This window comes from Eurytemora carolleeae, unplaced genomic scaffold (genome assembly GCF_000591075.1).
Source record: "Eurytemora carolleeae unplaced genomic scaffold, Eaff_2.0 scaffold2212, whole genome shotgun sequence".
Taxonomy (NCBI): domain Eukaryota; kingdom Metazoa; phylum Arthropoda; class Copepoda; order Calanoida; family Temoridae; genus Eurytemora; species Eurytemora carolleeae.
The window spans coordinates 1-21050 of record NW_019398101.1 but is presented as its reverse complement, the minus strand read 5'-3'; the positions used below and the strand labels follow the sequence as shown (position 1 = coordinate 21050).

The following is a 21050-nucleotide window of genomic DNA, read 5'->3' as shown; positions in this document are numbered from 1 at the left end:
AAATCTCTAAAATTATGCTTAAACACATAAAATATATATGTAGCATAACTCAAAAAGGATCATTAAGTACAATAAACAAATTCCTAATGAGAAGGTTTTTTTTTCAAATTTCCCCCATATCAATGCAATTTTCTCATGATGGATTTTATAAATAATTTGTATTTTTATTTATTCACAGCCCGCAAAAAGACTCTAAACGTTAAATTAAATATTCCAAAATAAAAGACGACGTCACCGTCATTCAAGAAATTCTGGTGGTGTATTTTTCGACCTACACATATCCGCTATACTCCACTTCTGACCTACGCCAAATCCGCTATACAACACATCCGACCTACTAGCACGTGGTTTTACAGCTGCGACATGGACATTTGGCCGCAGCGCCCGGCCCCCTAGCCTGTCCTAGCCGCGGCGCTCGGCCCCCTAGCCTGTTCTAGCCGCAGCGCTCGGCCCAGAAATTGTCTTAACCTAACCTAACCCTCAAATAATACAAAAATAAACAGCTGGCGTAGGTCCGATATTGCAGTAGGTCGGAAAGTTAGTAGGTCGGAAGTTCAGTAGGGGGGATATTGCGTATAGACGATGTAACATTACATTCTACAAAAGTGTACAGTGTACACTTCAGATATGGCGCGACTTTGGAAATTTATCATTAAATAACAGGTCTATGCGCTCTGCACTGTAGGTCAATGTGATTTTAAACGTAAAAATTTATTTATTTCAGCAAATGGTCCGATAAAAAATGGCAGCTAGATTCTTTAATTTGGATAAATCTAAGAATTCTCCAGCGGCTCGAGTATCGTTAGACATGGATTCCTCAGGTTTGAAAGCAATTTAATTATGTATATTTCCGGTCCCGGAAAAAGGACGGTAATCTCCTATAGAACGACAACTTAACCGCCNTTAGGTTAGGTTAAGATACTTTCTGGGCCGAGCGCTGCGGCTAGGATGGGCTAGGGGGCCGAGCGCTGCGGCCACGGGTTAGGTTAGTTAAGACACTTTCTGGGCCGGCGCTGCGGCTTAGGTTAAGTTAAGAAATTTCTTGTCAGCCCCATGTACAAAATTGATAGGAGGGGGGGGGGGTCCAAAATTCGTATACTAGGAAATTACCCGGCCCCCTAACCTGTCTTAGCCGCAGCGCTCAGCCCAGAAAGTGTCTTTAACTTAACCTGACCCGTGGCCGAGGCGCTCGGCCCCCTAACCTGTCTTAGCCGCAGCGCTCAGCCCAGAAAGTGTCTTTAACTTAACCTGACCCGTGGCCGAGGCGCTCGGCCCCCTAGCCTGTCCTAGTCGCAGCGCTCGGCCCAGAAAGTGTCTTAAGCTAACCTAATCCTAATTTAAAGAAAGTGTCTTAACTTAATCTAACCCGTGGCCGCAGCGCTTGGCCCCTTAGCCTGTCCTGCCTGCCTGTCTGATATTTTTCTTTCACTGAACTGATATTACCTGATATTTTTCATTCACTGAACTGATGGTTTGTAATTTAGTGTGGTAAATTTTGATCCAAGTTCAGCTGTTATTATGTCATTTACTTATGATCATTTAAGATCCATGTTTAACTGGTCAGTTTTAATCTATGTTTAACAGTCATTTTTAGTCAGTTTCTGGTATATTTCGATCTACATTTAAGTGTTCTTTTTGTCATTTAGAAAGATAAGTGAACAGTACTTTAAAAAAGTAAGTAAATAGTATATTTTGAATTAATTAATAATTTCAGCGGAGATATTTGGTGAGACTCCTGAGCCGAGCCCTGTAGCGACTTTAAACTCAGTGAGAAAGGTAATCGACATTACGTGGACTTTCCCTTTAAATCCTGTATGTAGCCAACATTACGTGGACAGTCCCTTTAAATCCTACATTTAGCCAACATTACTTGGACCAGTCCCTTTAGGTCCTATATTTAGCCAACATTACTTGGACCAGTCCCTTTAAATCCTATATTTAGCCAACATTACGTGGACAGTCCCTTTAAAATCCTATATTTAGCCAACATTACGTGGACAGTTCCTTTAATTCTATATTTAGCCAACTTTACGATGGCCAGTCCCTTTAAATCCTTTATTTAACCAACATTACATGGACAGTCCCTTTAAATTCTACATTTAGCCAACATTACTTGGACCAGTCCCTTTAAATCCTATATTTAGCCAACATTACGTGGACAGTCCCTTTAAATCCTGTATTTAGCCAACATTATGTGGACAGTCCCTTTAAATCCTACATTTAGTCAACATTACTTGGGCCAGTCCCTTTATAATTATATTTAGCCAACGTCACTTGGACAGTCCCTTTAAATCCTATTTTTAGTCATCATTACGTGGACAGTCCCTTTAAATTCTATATTTAGCCAACTTTAAGTGGACAGTCCCTTTAAATTCTATATTTAGCCAACATCACGACGTGCGGTCTCTGATATCACAAATCTGCCCTCAGGAGACCCGAATAGTACTAGGAAGGTAAACAACGAAAATATAATCAGGAGGAAAACTAGAATTGGATACCCTTAATACCAATCGACTGTCACATCACCCAGACAGAACAAACACGCTGAGAGAATATCAGAAATATGACGACGACATTTAAAAGATTATTTTCTTTATTGTTCCTGCGAGGTGGGGGCATTACAGTGAAACTATGCGAGGTGGGGAAACAAATTTTATTTTAAGCCACTTAAAAAATTTTAAATCTAAAAATTCAAAATTCGATTTTCATTATATTTTTTTAATTTTGAAAATTCGCGAAAATTTTTGTTAAAATCCGCAAGCTCGTTTTGTTTTACAATGAACACAAAGAGAACATGTTCACAATTAAAATAGAAGATGGGTGCGAAGCGCACTAAAAGCCTAGGATATAATCACAAAGAATGATAAGAAACTAATTGCATTTTAAATGTACATTGTACAACTATACTGGTGGTAATAGTAAACAAAACAGAATTTTGTAAACATTTACGTTATAATATGACACAACTTTGTATTGCAAGGGGTACTAATGTATCTTAATTGTACAAATATGTATCCTTTTGGCTTCAATAGACTTATAGAATGTCGTCTTCTGAATATATTCGAGCCTGGTGTTCAGTCTGGAATATGTGCTATGGACACTTAATTTCTGCTCTGGCTCAATCCGCTGTTTTTTTTTCGCTCTTGGATATCCCTACTGGATTCCGACAAATGAGAATTATCTCACTAAATGGCGCGGAAAACTTTCCGGGATTCCAACTAAATATTAAAATAATCTTAAGATTAAAAAAGAGAAGATCAAGCATTGATCTCTATATCTAAAATTTAAAAGTTTTCAGGTCAGGGGTAAAATGGTTTTGCAAACCCACCTTTTCTCTGTTTAAAAATTTTCTCAGTGTCAATTAAATGAAAAAGATTTTCTGAACAGGAAGAAAATAAGTATAAAAAGATGCGACAAGTTTAAGGGTTTATCATTGAAAGAGAATTTAGTATTATTTACAGTGAGAACCAGAAAACCTTGGAATAGAAAGACGACATTTAATCAATCTTTAAGTGTATTTGATGTTTTTCCAAACAGAACAGTTTTACTAGTAACTTTTCAATCCTTTATTTACTAAAATGTGTCTATGTAGACTGCACAATTGCCCAGTTTTATGTTTGTTGGAGTCTAAAAGTCGTCTTCCTATTCCACAGTTTTCTCGTTCTCATTTCCGTGTACCGATTTGAACCTTAGTTCCATTTAATCATAAGTTTTAGCCTCTAATCGTAAAATCTAAATAATAAAGCTCATATAAATATGTATGTATATATATATATATAGGTTAGCTATAGTTGGCCAAACGGTTGGACCAAATTGGCTGACATTTTTTAGGGAACCCATGGGTGCCCGGGGTAACTTTAACTAAAAGAAATCAAATTTTTTTTTTCAAAATTCGATTTTTTATTTCACAGACTAGTTATTTTATATATTAAGTTTTATTAAATCAGAAGTTTTTACCTCTGATCGAACATTATATTGTTTATTTAGCCAACTTCGCGAATTCCCGCTGATCCAACAGATTCTGGTATTTCTGATTCTGGCACTAAATCTAAATCTGTTACACCAGAGGATTATAGGCACAGATCTCCACAGGTATTTATTATTATTATTCTGGTATTTCTTATTCTGGCACTTAATCTAAATCTGTTACACCAGAGGACTAAAGGCACAGATCTCCACAGTTATTTTTATATTTTTATTCTGGTATTGCTGATTCTGGCATTATGCCTAAATCTGTTTTACCAGAGGACTATTGACACAGATGTCCAACGGTATTTGCTATTTTTTTCGGATTTTATTCGCTGAATTGGGAAAATCAATGAATTTTTGCGGATAAGTATCAAAAAGAGTAAAAAAGTTGCCTTTAAAGTCTTATTTTTTCATTTTTTCCCTTAATTATCTAAATCATTTTCCCCAATTCTGTAAATTATACAGTCTTGTACATCCCTGATATCTCGGGGTATATGTTTTTTAAAAATCATTTCCCCCCAATTCTGTAAAATATACAATCTTGTACACCCCTGATATCTCGGGGTATATGTTTTTTCAAAATCATTTCTCCCAATTTTATAAAATATACAGTCTTGTACACCCCTGATATCTCGGGGTATATATTTTTTAAAAATCATTTCCCCCCAATTCTGTAAAATATCCAGTCTTGTACACCCCTGATATCTCGGGGTATATGTTTTTTAAAAATAATTTTTCCCCAATTCTGTAAAATATACAGTCTTGTACACCCCTGATATCTCGGGTAATATGTTTTTTAAAAATCATTTCCCCCCAATTCTGTAAAATATACAGTTTTGTACACCCCTGATATCTCGGGGTATATGTTTTTTTAAAAATCATTTCCCCCCAATTCTGTAAAATATACAGTCTTGTACACCCCTGATATCTCGGGGTATATGTTTTTTAAAAATAATTTTTCCCCAATTCTGTAAAATATACAGTCTTGTACACCTCTGATATCTCGGGGTATATGTTTTTTAAAAATCATTTCCCCCCAATTCTGTAAAATATACAGTCTTGTACACCCCTGATATCTCGGGGTATATGTTTTTAAAAAGTCATTTTTCCCTAGAAGTTTGGTAACTATTTTTAGAATTTTCTTCGATCAACTGGGGAAAATATATGAATTTGGGGGGGGGGGGGAACCTTTTAAAAAAGAAAGAAAAAAAACTTTTTCTTCAAAATAAACAGCTACATTGCCTACTTTGTGAAAAGTTGATGGTCATGGTCAATTAAAAAGTTTTAATATGTATTTGTTTAAATCCACAATTAAAAAAAACATTTTCGAAGTTTTTAGTTAAAAGACGATGATAGCAAAAATGGTGTCAACATTAACGCTAGTAATAAATAGAGCCAAAAACCTAGTAAGTTAAATCCAAACAAATCTCGTGCTTTATGTTAAAGGGATTGTAAGTTTAAGTTACCCGTCGCGTCATGCCAAGATAGCGATACCTGAGAGACAACGCTACCCTTAAAAGCTTTATTTGATCGATAAATTGGAAGAAATGCGCAAGTCACTTACGTAGAGAAACCACAATAGAAAATAATTCATTTTCTAAATTATAAACATTGATATCTGATTAATACTTGATCAGACAACGGTACTGTTGTGAATTGGGCATTGCTATCTGGAGAATCACTTGGAAGTACACTTTCAAGAGATAAATAACTGTTATTTTCAGGTTATTTATGATAGTGAAGATGATGAAGAAACCGAGGAAGAAGAAGGAGAAGAAGATGTGTCTGAAAATGGGTCCGATGAAAATGAAAGTTTGCTCGTCAGCAGGAAAAAGGTACTTGTAAACCATAAACCTTATAAATGTATGGAACTTCTTAAAAATATATTGAATACCAGGGTTTTAAGTTTTCGAGCTAGATTTTTGAAGCATTAAAGAAAAAATAAAAATAAAATTTTAGATACTTTTCTCCATAAATTGCTTTACTTTTCCCTATTAAACGAATACCCCCCCCCCCCACCCCTCTCAAGAAAAATAAACTTAACATCAGGGAAAATGATTTGCAAAGGGGGGGAGGAATAAATGACGTTAGAAGAAGTTAAACACTGAATTTGATGACAACCGGTAAGAAATAAAAATGCATGTAAGAACTAAAGAACTAAAAGTTTTTAGCTTTTTATCAATTAAGATCTAACTGGTTCCTCTTATATCTTAAGGAGACAATATTTCATTTATTTCTGCCCTGTCACCTCATCTAATGAACTGCACAGTGTTTTCCAATTGAAATGTGATGTAAATTTAGCAATTAATTTTGATTTACGTCAGTTAACTAACTAATAAGTGTTAATTTTTAATAGTGGCCTTTGTATCCTACAAATTGTCGACATACGATAATTTTTGGATTTAGATTATATTTTGACATTCGTAATCCTCGTCAATTTGGTTTAGGAAAAAATTAATTTCTAAAATATGGTATAAATTGAACAAAAATTTGGTATTCTAAACTTTACTAACAGATTTCGGATCAATCATAATTTCAAATGATTTCTTAGGAAAAGTTATTTTAAGATTTCCTTTGTAGAAATCCACAATAATCAGCGATGATGAAGATGATGACGGGAACAATGATGACGAAAGTGATGATGATGATGAGAATCCTGGTAGTGATGAAAATGCTCCAAAAGAGGATTCAGATGTTGATGATGTGAGCGCGTTAGTTCAGAAAATAAAGGTAGGATCTATTTCATTTTGTTTTTTTAGTGATATTTTTCCCATTTGTACCATTTAATTTCATAATTTTTAGTGATATTTTTCCCATTTGTACCATTTAATTTCATAATTTTTAGTGATATTTTTCCCATTTGTACCATTTAATTTCATAATTTTTTCGGGAATATCATTCTCAGGGTTTTATCATAGGTTTAAAGTTTATCTGTATTTTTCCAATGGATTTTTAATTTTCAATCTAGTCTATAAATCTAAACCAAGCAGTCACTCTCTACTTAGTATAAAGAAAAGATTGTTAATTAAAAAAGATCATCGCTTCAAAAAGCCAATTCAAGGAAACAGCTCTAAGCTATCTGTCCCATAGCTTTGATTCTCTTATTTCTTATTCTGTGTTACAAGTAAGTAAAATATAATTGTATTGCAGGAAAATTGTGAATTGAAGTTTTAAAGGGACTGTAAGTGTAATTTCAAGTCACCCTGCATGCAAAGGTGGCATTGCCCGATTTCTGACTAAAAAAGTGTTTATTTTTCCATTGTTTCTTATAAGCTAGAAATGCGTATGTCACTTTCGCAGAGAAACCGCAAATGAAAATCAACATGTAAAACTAAATAAAACATTGATATTTAACTCATATTGATCAGACAACGCTTTTAAATGTACCATTGTAAATCGGACACTTTCTTCTCTGCATGTAGGGTCACTTAAAATTACGCTTACAGTCCCTTTAAACTAAATTATTTTATTCCAAGAGTTCCGGTGCTGCCAATATCGTCTCCAGCGACGACTCTGACGATAATGCACCAATTATAAAGTCTAAATCAAGTAAGTTTCTTAGAGGCGGGGGGGGGGGGGTATTTCTTTTCTGAACAGTAATTTTGTGTCAATGATATTTCTATACGATTAATGTATTTTTTACACAATTTAAGTTGTTTTTTAACTTGGAAAGTTAAAATGGATTAAACATCAAAAAAAATTAGAAAATTAATTATTATTATAATTTAGGATCAAGTAGACCTCGGCTTATTTCCTCAGATGAAAGGTTAGATATTTTCTCTTGGGAATTTAATGCTGTAGAGTGTAGAAACAATGAAGGAAACTGTCAGAATTTAATAATTTTAACATATTCTTGAATTTAGGGGGGGGGGGGGTAGTGCCCCAAGTTTCGTAATTTTTGGTGGTTTTATAGAACTTGCTCTTTTTTACCTCTCAAATGTAAGAGTAACAAAAGCCAATGACTTCTATTCAATTTTGTGAGATTTTTATCCCGCATTTTTACTCACAATTTCATTATCTTAGGTATAAAAAGTTTCTTATTTGTTCCGAGGCAAATAAGTAACATTTTACATCGGCAAAGCAGTTTTCCACTTTTATTTCGCGGATTTTAGTAAAAACTGTCTTGTGTTGTCACTTGTGAAATTATGTTATTTGTTGTGATTTTTACTTTTTTGTTTGTTTTTAGTTCAAATTCGAAATTTTTAATCACTCACTATTTAAACAAAAGAAAAAGTAAAAATCCCAGCCAATAAAGCATATTGTCTGGCATGATAACACAAGACAGTTGCAGAAATAGATATTTTCAACTCGCTTCACTTTTCATTCCTCATCTCAATTCTCTGAATATCATTTTCAAGTGAAATTATCCTTCTTTCTTACAGGGACTGTAATCCTAATTTCAATCGACCTTCTATGCAAAGACTTAAGATGACAATGCCCGATCAACAACGATACCCTTAAAAGCTTTAGGCGATCAAGTGTGAATTAGCTATTAATATTCTATGATTTTGCAACTGATATTTTCAATTGTGATTTCTTTAGTGATTGGCGCATTTCTACTGCATGGAAACAAATATAAAATTATCAGAATAAATACTTTTACTCCTAGAATAACGACAATATCTTCCACATTATTGACCAGATAAAGGTTGCAAGTATACTGTTGTGAATTGGGCATTGCCATCTTTGCCTGAGAGGTCATTTGAAATTACGCTTACAATCCCTTGAGATGACGTTCTTGTAAATTGTTTAGCTCTGACGAAACTATCCCTGGATCTGAATCCGATATCTCCTGTTTCAACCCCAGCCCGGAGAAGAATAAGTCGGGGTTAAAACCCAACCCGGAGAAGAGAAATTCAGGGTTTAAACCGAACCCGGAGAAGAGAAAGGTTGACTCTGACTCCGACGTGTATTTAACCCCACCTCCTGCCTCCTCTGACGAGGATGAAGTCTCCGGTTTGGTAAATACTTTAAAGGATCGGAGGAACCTAAATAGATCGGAGGACAGGAGGCAGCTTGTCGATAAGCCTAAGAAGGTGGTTGAAGATGAAGATATAATAGATGTGAGCTCTGATTCTAGTTCAGAAGACGAAATCAAAGAAGTTGTTCAACCATTAAGGTACGTTTGACCTAAATGGTTCATTTCCTCTCTTTCCTTCCGTACTCTAAAAAAAGTTCCCTTCCTAAAAAAGCCTTATGAGATCAAAAATTAAATGCAATTTTATTTTCTTTGGAAAACAAATGAAGGGGAAAACAGTTTCAAAATTAACACGCGTTTAAATCTTTAATTCCAAGCCAAGTTGAACAACACTTAATTACGCCATACATTCATAAAATAGTTCCAAAATTAACAGCCCATTTCTAACACTTGAGTGTTAAAAATGGGCAAAATCTGCAATATAAATCTTTAAATCCAAGCCAAGTTGAACAAAACTACGCTAAACATTTATAAAAAATGGCTAAAACTATATATTGAAACAAATACTGCATTTTAACTCATGTCGCAGTTTTTGGAACATATCCTGGGTTTTAGACAGTTACTCGAATTCATATCAATGTCATTTTTCAAGCATTTACGCACTTTCGTTACAAAACAAGATTTTTTGATAAGGTAAAATATAAACAAAATATAAAGTAAAAAAATATGTTCTTTGATAATTTAAAATCATTAAAGCATTGAGAAATCAAAATATTAATACTAATTTGTTCTCAAAAAACATTTAATTATAAATGCGGGAAATTGGTTATATAGAATGCGGAAAATTAAATCAACTTTATTTTCTTATTAACAAAAAAAGTGGGGAAATTAATTAATTTTGTCTTCATAAGATAATTTTTAATCTCAGTGACATATTTTTCAAGTTATGAAAGTGAGCTTTCATCTGAAAATCGGATTATACTGGAAAACGGGAAAGTTAGGTTTTTCTCGAAAACACAATGATTCAAAACCAGGATATGTTCGAAAATGGGAAACCTGACATTGTCTTGAAATTGGTCAATTGTTTCAATATAAATAGAACTCATTTTAAAATTTTTAATTAATAAAATAGTCTTAAATTGAGAATTGTTGTCATCGTCCTGCTTCATGAAATGTTTGTTATAGTTTTTATTCTCGACTTTTACTCTCGATAGTGTGAAAAATGGGTCAAGTGTTACGTTTTGGAACCAATGTCCCCTGAAATGATTTAATTAAAAAAATTAACTGATTTATAATTTTTGTTAGGGGGGGGGGGGGCTTTAAATACAATAGTAGTTTCTCACTAACTTATGATTACTACACGGTTGTTAATGTACATTATTACATGAAATGTACCGTTGTATTGTACAGGAAAGCCGAGTACACGGATAAGGACAGGAATGAATTAGAACAGCAGATTTTGACTCTAAAATCTCAGATCAGAGCTAATGAATTCATCCTTTCTTCAAGGTACAGTTCCAAGGCTCATGAAGTTATGAAGAAAATGAAACTTACTCTTGCATTGAATTGAATCTATATATACATTTGGCTTGTCTGTCTGTTTGTTTGTTTCCAATAAACGTCAAAACGGCTGAACCGATCGGGCCCAAATTTTTTTGTGGGACATCACGTGACCACAGGGAAGGTTTAGGAATGATAAAAATTAAAAAATGTGTTTTAAAGGTTTTTAATTTTGTAAAAAAAATTAAATTCTTGAAAATCCGCGAATTTTTTTTTAAGTCCGCAAAAAAATTTTCTTCTTTGTTTTAAAATGTAAACAAAAAGAACATGTTCACAATTTAAATAGAAGATGGGCGCGAAGCGCCCTGAAAGTCTAGTATTAATTGAATTTTCTTATTTTGCAAACATTATGTTTTTTTAAATTATAAAATTACTCAAGAACGTCTTCGACAGGATTCTTTATTTTAAACTTAATATTAATTTTTAGAATATAAATTTTGAAGTTTTAAAGCGTTAAAAAGTTTGATTTATCCTTTCAAACAGTCATCCTCTTATTGAATTTATTTCATCTATTGGTCGATTGATCAGCAACTGCCTCAACACCAACTGTATCTATTTGTACACGAGAAGGATGTATGTTGCAATGCAGCTGCTATAAATAGCTCTCTGTTTTACACATGTAGGAGTTACATCTTGTCATTTTTGTTGTTTTGTCTGAAAATATTTTCAGGGATGTTTATTTTCTCGAAAAATCACTACTATTTATAATATTTGTATTCCCCCAGAAGTTATTTATGTCTGTCTGGAGCGGCAACTCTTTTTGTTAGAAAATAAACGTTTTTTTTGGACAAAAGCTTATAAAAATTATAAACATCCATTAAAAAAAATATATGTACCCCTTAGTTTTAAAGTATTGCTTATATTTTGAATATAAATATGCAATTCAAATTCTTAAGTATTAATATTTTTTGTGAAGGGGCATAACCTACCTTACTTGTTAGGGTGTGTAACCTACATTACTTGTTTAGGGGGTGTAACCTACATTACTTGTTAAGGGTATGTAACCTACATTACTTTTTAAGGGGGTGTAACCTACATTACTCGTTAAGGGGGTGTAACCTACATTACTTGTTAAGGGTGTGTAACCTACATTACTTGTTAAGGGTGTGTAACCTACATTACTTGTTAAGGGTGTGTAACCTACATTACTTGTTAAGGGGGTGTAACCTACATTACTGGTTAAGAGGGTGTAACCTACATTACTCGTTAAGGGGGTGTAACCTACATTACTCGTTAAGGGGGTGTAACCTACATTACTTTTTAAGGGGGTGCAACCCACATTACTTGTTAAGGGGGTGTAACCTACATTTCTTGTTAAAAGGGCATAACCTACATTACTTGTTTACTTAAACTACATTACTTGTTAAGGGGGCGTAACCTTCATTACTTGTTAAGGGGGCGTAACCTTCATTACTTGTTAAGGGGGTGTAACCTACATTACTTGTTTACTTAAACTACATTACTTGTTAAGGGGGCGTAACCTTCATTACTTGTTAAGGGGGCGTAACCTTCATTACTTGTTAAGAGGGTGTAACCTACATTACTCGTTAAGAGGGTGTAACCTACATTAATTGTTAAGGGGGTGTAACCTACATTACTGTTAAGGGTGTGTAACCTACATTACTTGTTAAGGGGGTGTAACCTACATTACTTGTTGAGGGGGTGTAAGTAACCTACATTACTTGTTGAGGCGGTGTAGCCTACATTACTTGTTTACTTGAACTACATTACTTTTTAAGGAGACGTAACCTACCTAACTTGTTAAGGCGGCTTAAGCTACATTACTTAAAAAGGCGGCATACCCTACATAACTTGTTAAGGCAGTGTAACCTACATAACTTGTTAAGGCGGCGTACCCTGCAGAACTTGTTAAGGGGGCTTAACATACATTACTTGTTAAGGGGGCTTAACATACATTACCTTTTAAGGGGGCTTAACATACATTACTTTTTAAGGGGGCTTAACATACATAACCTTTTAAGGGGGCTTAACATACATTACTTTTTAAGAGGGCTTAACATACATTACTTTTTAAGGCGGCATAACATACATTACTTTTTAGGGGGGCTTAACATACAATACCTTTTAAGGGGGCTTAACATACATTACTTTTTAAAGGGGCATAACCTACATTACTTTTAAGGGGGCGTAACCTTCATTACTTCTAAGGGGGCGTAACCTACATTACTTGTTAAGGGGCCGTAACCTTCCTGACGGAGGAGCAAACCTAAAGGAAACTATTAGACAGGATGTTGCAAGGATGGGGAAACTCAGAGAGGTTCTGGGTAAAGCTGAGATGCAACGCTCAGTTAGCTCAGGTAAACATTTTAGCAGTAACTAGGGTTTATTTAGGAGGTGTTCATTTTGTGTCATTTCTGTCACTTTGATCTGGACTCGAGAGAGTTAGAAAGTTACTTACTTACTTGTTTACTTTTGTGTTGGTTTGCAGGAGACTTCTTGGTTCATGGTGTAAACGTCTTTAGTGTCCTCTGGAAACTTTGTGGCTCCCTCGCTATGTTATTCATCCCTAATAGCACATATCCAGGCTCCATTTTATTTTATTTTCTTAAAACTCAAACAAAGTAAAAGTTTGACACCAAAGATCAAAAATAAATTTACTGATGCCAAGAACTAATTTTTTCGTCTATTAGGTTACCTACCCCAGGCTCCGAGTATGTTTAAAACTCTCTCCGGCAGTAGTCTTCCATCCATCAATAATCTTCCACCAGAGGCACAGCTAGAGAGGTAGGTGGGGGGGAGGTATACAGTTAGTCTTCCATCCATCAATTATCTTCCACCGGAGGCATAGCTACAGAGGTAGGTGGGGGGGTTATATTTAGTCTTCCATTCATCAATTATCTTCCACCAGAGGCACAGCTAGAGAGGTAGGGGGGTGTATATTTAGTCTTCCATCCATTAATAATCTTCCACCAGAGTCACAGCTAGAGAGGTATGGGCGGGGGTATATATTTAGTCTTCCATCCATTAATAATCTTCCACCAGAGTCACAGCTAGAGAGGTAGGTGGGGGGGAGGTATACAGTTAGTCTTCCATCCATCAATTATCTTCCACCGGAGGCATAGCTACAGAGGTAGGTGGGGGGGGGAGGGGGTACATATTTAGTCTTCCATTCATCAATTATCTTCCACCAGAGGCACAGCTAGAGAGGTATGTGGGGGGAAGGTATATATTTAGTCTTCCATCCATCAGTAATCTTCCACCATGGTCACAGCTAGAGAGGTAGATGGGGGAAGGGGTATATATTTAGTCTTCCATCCATTAATAATCTTCCACCAGAGTCACAGCTAGAGAGGTAGGTGGAGGGGGTTTATATTTAGTCTTCCATTCATCAATAATCTTCCACCAGAGTCACAGCTAGAGAGGTAGGTGGAGGGGGTTTATATTTAGTCTTCCATTCATCAATTATCTTCCACCAGAGGCACAGCTAGAGAGGTAGGGGGGTGTATATTTAGTCTTCCATCCATCAGTAATCTTCCACCATGGTCACAGCTAGAGAGGTAGATGGGGGAAGGGGTATATATTTAGTCTTCCATCCATTAATAATCTTACACTGGAGTCACTGCTAGAGGTAGGTGAAGTATATATTTAGTCTTCCAACCATTAATAATCCTCCACCAGAGGCACGGTTTAAGATAAATCGGCAGGGTATATTTTTTTCTTCAAGAAATCACCCCCTCCCCCTTCTCAAAATCAATTTTCCTTCTAGCTTTATGTCGAAGCATTTTAAAGAAGTTTGTTAAAAAAATTATTTTTTTTGTAGGGAAGAAACCCACAAATACTTAATTCCTCTCCCACCAAGATGAATGTATGATTAGGGTCATTCCATTTCAAGTCCTGTATGTAAAAAATGCCTTTTTTTGACGACAAAATGTGCACCCTTCAGATGGTGGGTGAGGAGAGTAAAGGTGGGAGAGTGTTATGAATGCCAGAAACAAGCTTAAAACAATTGTTTTAATGGGAATCGATACCCATTTTGTATACCATGCACATAGAATAAACAAAGAGTGGGGGTGGGGTCTCTCTAAAAAACAGACGGTAGTTGGGGTAGTAAGGGTAGTTGCCATCAGATTCATTACAACATGTAAAAAATGTACTAAGATGACCCATAATGTAATGGTTGGCTACTAGCGCGCCGGTCAGAATGCTCCAATGTCTATTTTGACCTCGGAAATGAACTCCTTGTCCCAATTTTGCTATAGTTTGATGTATCACATGCAACTGTTATTCTAACTTGGGCCAAACTTAGCACATAAGTATTCAAAGATATTTTCTTTTATTCCGCGCGATCGCGGACATTTAAGCCTTTGGGGGTGAATTTTTTGAGCGCATATTTGTTTCAAGAGTGTCAGGATAAATGTTCAAGTGCAATTAATGAGGTTAAGAATGATTTACTGTAAAAAAGTCGTATTTTTTCACAAAAAGCACACTAAGATGACCAATAATAAAACTGCCGGCTACTGGCGCGCCGGTCAGAATGCTCCAATATTTATTTTGACCCCAGAAATGAATTCCTCGTTTCCAATTACCTATAAATCGACATACAACATGTAAAATCTGTGCTAAGATGACCCATAATGTAACTTCCGGCTACTAGCGCGCCGGTCAGAAGGCTCCAATGTATATTTTGACCTCGGAAATGAATTCCTTGTCCCAATTTTGCTATAGTTTGATGTATCTCATGCTACATTTATTCTGACGTAGCCAAACTTTGCAAATAAGAATTCAAAGATATTTTCTTTTATTGCGCGCGCGCGCGGACATTTAAGCCTTTGGGGGTGAATTTTTTGAGCGCATATTTGTTTCAAGAGTGTCAGGATAAATGTTCAAGTGCAATTAATGAGGTTAAATTTGATTTACTGTAAAAAAGTCGTATTTTTTCACAAAAAGCGCACTAAGATGACCAATAATAAAACTGCCGGCTACTGGCGCGCCGGTCAGAATGCTCCAATATTTATTTTGACCCCAGAAATGAATTCCTCGTGCCCAATTACCTATAAATCGACATACAAAATGTAAAATCTGTGCTAAGATGACCCATAATGTAACTTCCGGCTACTAGCGCGCCGGTCAGAAGGCTTCAATGTATATTTTGACCTCGGAAATGAATTCCTTGTCCCAATTTTGCTATAGTTTGATGTATCTCATGCTACATTTATTCTGACTTAGGCCAAACTTTGCAAATAAGAATTCAAAGATATTTTCTTTTATTGCGCGCGCGCGTGGACATTTAAGGCTTTTCAGGTGAATTTTTTGAGCGCATATTTGTTTCAAGAGTGTCAGGATATATGTTCAAGTGCAATTAATGAAGTTAAGATTGATTTACTGTCAAAAAGACGTATTTTTTAATAAAAAGCGCGCGCGCGCACTTTTGCTCAGATTCGTTCAAAACCAAAAAATGCATGTAATATACATAATTTTAAGCTCTCATGCAAAAAATTAGCCTCCTAGGACAATGCTAAGTTATGTTTATACACTGTTTAAATTTCCCGCAGAGTAATACGTGTTATGCCCCCCCCCTTTATGAAAATTAATATATATACAATTTTGTATAAAAGTAGTAGGTTTAAATAGATCAAATTCAGCAAATATGCAACCAATCTGAAAACGATGATATCCCAGAGAAAGCTAATTGTAAAGTAAAGATTTACTCCAATTCTAATTTTATATTTGTTATTTTTATTTTTAATAGATTTAATTCATAAAATTATTTATCCTCTGCCATTGGTGATAGTTCTGGTCACGTGATTTAAGTTTAAGATTTTCTAAATTTTACATACATGAACTTTCGTATAATTTTAACACAGTTTTATATCAATTTCTCGAGACAGGAACATCATATATAACTTTCCTGGGTCGCGATCAAGAGCTAAAGTGATTAGCTTTCAGCCTATACCCCCTTTCATTTTTCCTTTACAGTCCCTTTAAGACAAATATCTGAGGTGTAAAATTAGACTTACACTGAAATATTTTAAAATCAGTCATACACACATGCAATTTTTAGTGTACAATATTTGACAAAAATTCTGAATTGATGGTCTGCAATTATAATTTTGGTCACTTACTCACATAAAAGTATCAAATATTTCAATATTAATCAATGTTTAGGAGAGATAAAAATAACTAAGCAGAAATACTACCTTTTAGTTATATCCAGAAATTCAAATTAGCTTTACATTTTCAGGTCTCCTTTATCAACAGAAACAAATACATTTAAAAAAAAAACTTATCTAACCCCTTCCTTTTGGCAGTATAAAAATATAATAAAAAAAATCAACACAATCGGAATTGGTACTCATCCGCAAAGGAGGCTGAAAATAAAAAATGCAATTATGACCTGTAAATAATATTTTAATGATTTTTTTCTTTGAACAGCTAATACAAGCTTGTGATTACCTATTCAAAACTGAAAAAAATTTCGGAACTATCTTCAATAACAAAAAAGTTAGAGCTATTTGAAATATAGAGGCCGTCCTCGAGATCTCGAAATATCAGAAACTTTCTGGAGCCATATCTCCGGCCTCGAAGGTCTCAGAACGCTCATTTTCGGGTTCCGGGATATTTTTTTTCATACCCCAAGCTTTATGCAAAGTTTCAGCAAAATCCGTGAGATGCCGTCCACAGGTGGTTGACTTGACAAGGAATGACCCATTAGCGAGAGAACTAAAACTAGAACTAGACCTTGTCTGCATAGTTCCACTACTTTTCCTTATCATAAAATCTGGTCCTTGAGTTCCTTTAACAAATGAAAAAATGAACTTCTTAAATGTAAATTTTCATCCTTTTGAATTAATTTGTTAAAAAAGTTTTCATTTTTCTTCTTTAAAATAAAATAAACAAAGCTTTCAAAGTTACAAAAAAGGATGAAAGTATTATCATTCATATGACTCACTAAAACCCCTTGACCGATTTGTCTCGAATTTTCATTGGGGAACTTTGTAGAACAACAGGAAAATTGTAAGTTGAGTGTGTTTCCTAGCTAGCATTTCAAAAAAATCAGAATATCAAATGCCAAATGTTTAAAATCTTTCAATGATCAAAAAAATGTACGCTAAACAGTTAGGACAAATATTTTTTTTCAAAAATATTATACAATTTTACAATGAAGTTAATTTTAAAGTTTAAGGTATTCTTAAACATATTTTTATGATAAAACGTCTGTAAACTGTAAGCTCTCTCTTTCATGCAATCTTTTTTTCTTCTTTCTCTTCTCCTTTCTTCTCTTCTTTTTTCTCTTCTCTTCTTCTCTTCTATTTTCTTCTCTCCTCTTTTCTTCTTTTTTTCTTCTGTTTGTTCTTTTCTTTTTCTTCTCTTCTCTACTCTTCTGTTCTCTTATCTCTTTTCTTCTCTTCTCTACCCTTCTGTTCTCTTATCTCTTTTCTTCTCTTCTCTACTTATCTGTTCTCTTATCTCTTTTCTTCTCTTCTCTACTTATCTGTTCTCTTATCTCTTTTCTTCTCTTCTCTACTCTTCTGTTCTCTTATCTCTTTTCTCTTCTCTACTCTTCTGTTCTCTCATCTCTTTTCTTCTCTTCTCTACTCTTCTGTTCTCTTATCTCTTTTCTTCGCTTCCCTTATCTCTTATCTTCTCCTCTTTGTTTTCTCTTTGTTGTTGACATTTAACCGGTTTTGAGGTGAACAATGCAGTACAATCCATAGTTTTGATTTTTCTCTGATTTGTTTACATTTTTAGCTTGTAGACTTAATTGAAACATACTGCGTTTTTACAACATAATTAGGCATTTGATCATTTTCTATTTGCTATTTTGATATTTTTGCGATAGCATTATTATATTTTCATGTTTTAACATTTTTATATTTTCACATTATTATATTTGAGGGCGAAGAAAAAGAAGCTTGATCTACTGAACAGTCTGAAGTATGCATCTAAACTACATGACGGAGGAGAAAAGATGAGGTTTGTGTTGCCATGTACACTGTACAGGTTGAGGTTGAATTTGAGATAATGTTGTTAAAGGGACTCAAGTGTAATTTTAAATGCAAATGCAAATATGTCAAATTTTCAACGGTAACCTTAAAACCTTAATCAGATCAAAAATGTGCGAGATACTATCGTTTTTCTGACTTGAACAGAGCTGAAAACTTAAGAATGAGATATCCCTTATCTCATTTACTTAATCCGAGTATCCCATGGACACACTTCTGATTTTCTTCCTTAACCGTTCTTTCTTTGATATAGCAGAGAAAAATCAAAACCGGTTTTTAAAATTAGAGAGTTTCTCCCATAAATCTAAAATGGTGCGCAAAATTTCAAGCTTATCGACTTCATATACGCGATTGGTCGAATTTGATACACTTTTAGGATACAAGCACAAGATTAGGTTAGTCTCGATATTCAGAAAAAGAGAGGATCATTAATCTCGATATTTACCATTCTTAAGTTTTCAGCTCAGTGCTTATTTCTGTGAATTTCTCCATTATTCTTAAAAGTCGCTTTTGCATAGAAACCACAAATGAACCAGTTTGAATAATCAAAAATTTGCATTTCTTTTATCAGCCAAAGCTTTCAGGGGTTTATATTAATTGTGAGACTCATATTTTTGCCCCCTTTCCTTTTCAGAATCATAATTTCCCCTAAATTAACAACTTAAAAAGTGTTCTATTAACAGGTTTCTGAAGCCCACGCAATCTTGGAAGAAGTTTGTGCTGCGGCGGGGGGTGCAGGGCGGGCAAAGCCCCCTGCACAGAAAATTTTCGATTTTAGTAGAATAATGGAGCGTTTTGGTGCCCTAAAAGGTCAACTTCAAGGTCTTCCCTGAGATTTTTTAAAAGCATTTCTGATACTGTTTTTTGTAAAAAAAAAAAATTTTTGCTGTATTTTTCCCTTCCCTTTTTCCCTCTTCCTTTCTCCACTTTTTCCTTTTCTCTTCCCTCCTTTTTCATTTTCTCTTTCCCCTTCCCCTTTTTCTCTTCCCTCTTGCCCCTTTTCCTTTCCCTCTCGCCCCTTTTCCCTTCCCTCTTGCCCCTTTTCCCTTCTCTATTGCCCCTTTTCCCTTCTCTCTTGCACCTTTTCCCTTCTCTCTTGCACCTTTTCCCTTCCCTCTTGCTCTTTCTCCCATCATTCTTGCCCCTTTTCCCCATATCTCTTTACCTTTTCCCTTCCCTTTTCCTCTTTTCCCTTTCCTCTTCACTTTTTCTCTTCCCTTTTCCCTTCTCTCTTGCCCCTTCTCCCATCCCTCTTGCCACTTTTCACATATCTCTTCCTCTTATCACTCTCCTCTTCCCCCTTTTCTCTTCCCTTTTCCCCTTCCCTTCCCATTTTTTTTCTTTTTTCCTCATTTTCCCCCCAAACCCAATGAAAGCTCATATTTTTGCCCCGGGGGGGGGATGGGCAAACAGAAAAATATACACCCCTGAAAGCTTTTCAGGTTTCTGTTGTAAATCGGGCACTGCCATCTTTAATCGAACAAGTTGGAGCAGATATGGATGATCATTCTTTGATCGATTCTTTGATTGCTTGATTGAGTGAATGATTGATTTTTTCATTGGTTAATTCATCATTCATTCATTCATTCATTCATCCTTTTACTGATTGATTGATTGATTGATTGATTTATTGATTTATTCATTGGTTCATTGATTTATTCATTGATTCATTGGTTTATTCATTGATTTTTTCATTGATTTATTCATTGCTTGAGTCGTCGATTCATTAATTCATTGATTCATTGATTCATTGATTCATTGATTCATTGATTCATTGATTCATTGATTCATTGATTCATTGATTCATTGATCCATTGATTCATTGATTCATTGATTCGTTGATTCGTTGATTCGTTGATTCGTTGATTCGTTGATTAATTGATTGATCTAGGGAGAAGTTGGATGAGGTTGAATCAGAGATCATGAAACTAACTAAACAAGTTGGAGCAGATAATCCAAACAAACCAGTTTTTGGGGCTGGAACCACTTCAGCAGCAGCTTCATACACAAACCAGGTCTTCATTTTATTATGATTTTCAATGGATTGGGGATCGGATCAGAACGGATCGGATTGGATTGGATTGGATTGGATTGGATTGGATCGGAGTGGATTGGATCGGTTTGGATCGGTTTGGATCGGTTTGGATCGGATCGGATTGGATCGGATTGGATCGGATTGGATTGGATTGGATTGGATTGGATTGGATTGGATTGGATTGGATTGGATTGGATTGGATCGGATCGGATCGGATCGGATTGTATGTGGGGGAATGCGATTCGTAGTGATGCGATCAATCTTTTTTTCATTTATTTTACCTACCCCATTTTACTTATTTATTTGTATGCGGCAAAAAATCTTTTTGACGCTTTTGTGTAATTTGATATTTTGGCTTTTGATATTTTGACTTGATATTTAGGCTTTTGTTATCTAAATTAAGATCAGGACAATGCATTTAATAATTTTTTTGAGTCAATTGATAACTGCTTCGAATGTTCATTCCCTGAAAAAAATGTAAATCCTCCAGAAAAAATAGACCTTTTAAGCCCTGGATGTCTAAAGCACTGATAATATCGAGAAAACGTAAAGCCAAATTGTTTAATAAAAAGTTGAGGAAACCCTGTCAGGAAACTAAATCTAG

At 35.0% G+C, this 21050-nt stretch overlaps 1 protein-coding gene across 1 annotated transcript; it reads left to right on the top strand.

The window, feature by feature from the left end:
* Positions 1–669: 669 nt before the first annotated feature.
* LOC111716812 (transcription termination factor 2) lies at positions 670–20426 on the top strand (the record flags this gene model as incomplete). The annotated part of the gene is given in 14 exon segments (XM_023492302.1): positions 670–821; positions 1715–1776; positions 2385–2453; positions 3988–4092; positions 5694–5804; positions 6550–6699; positions 7446–7518; positions 7699–7735; positions 8723–9088; positions 10298–10396; positions 12644–12765; positions 13099–13192; positions 18305–18382; positions 20303–20426. Coding segments are annotated over 14 exon segments (1569 nt in total), but the record flags the coding sequence as incomplete, so codon positions are not given.
* Between the last annotated feature and the right edge of the window lie 624 nt (positions 20427–21050).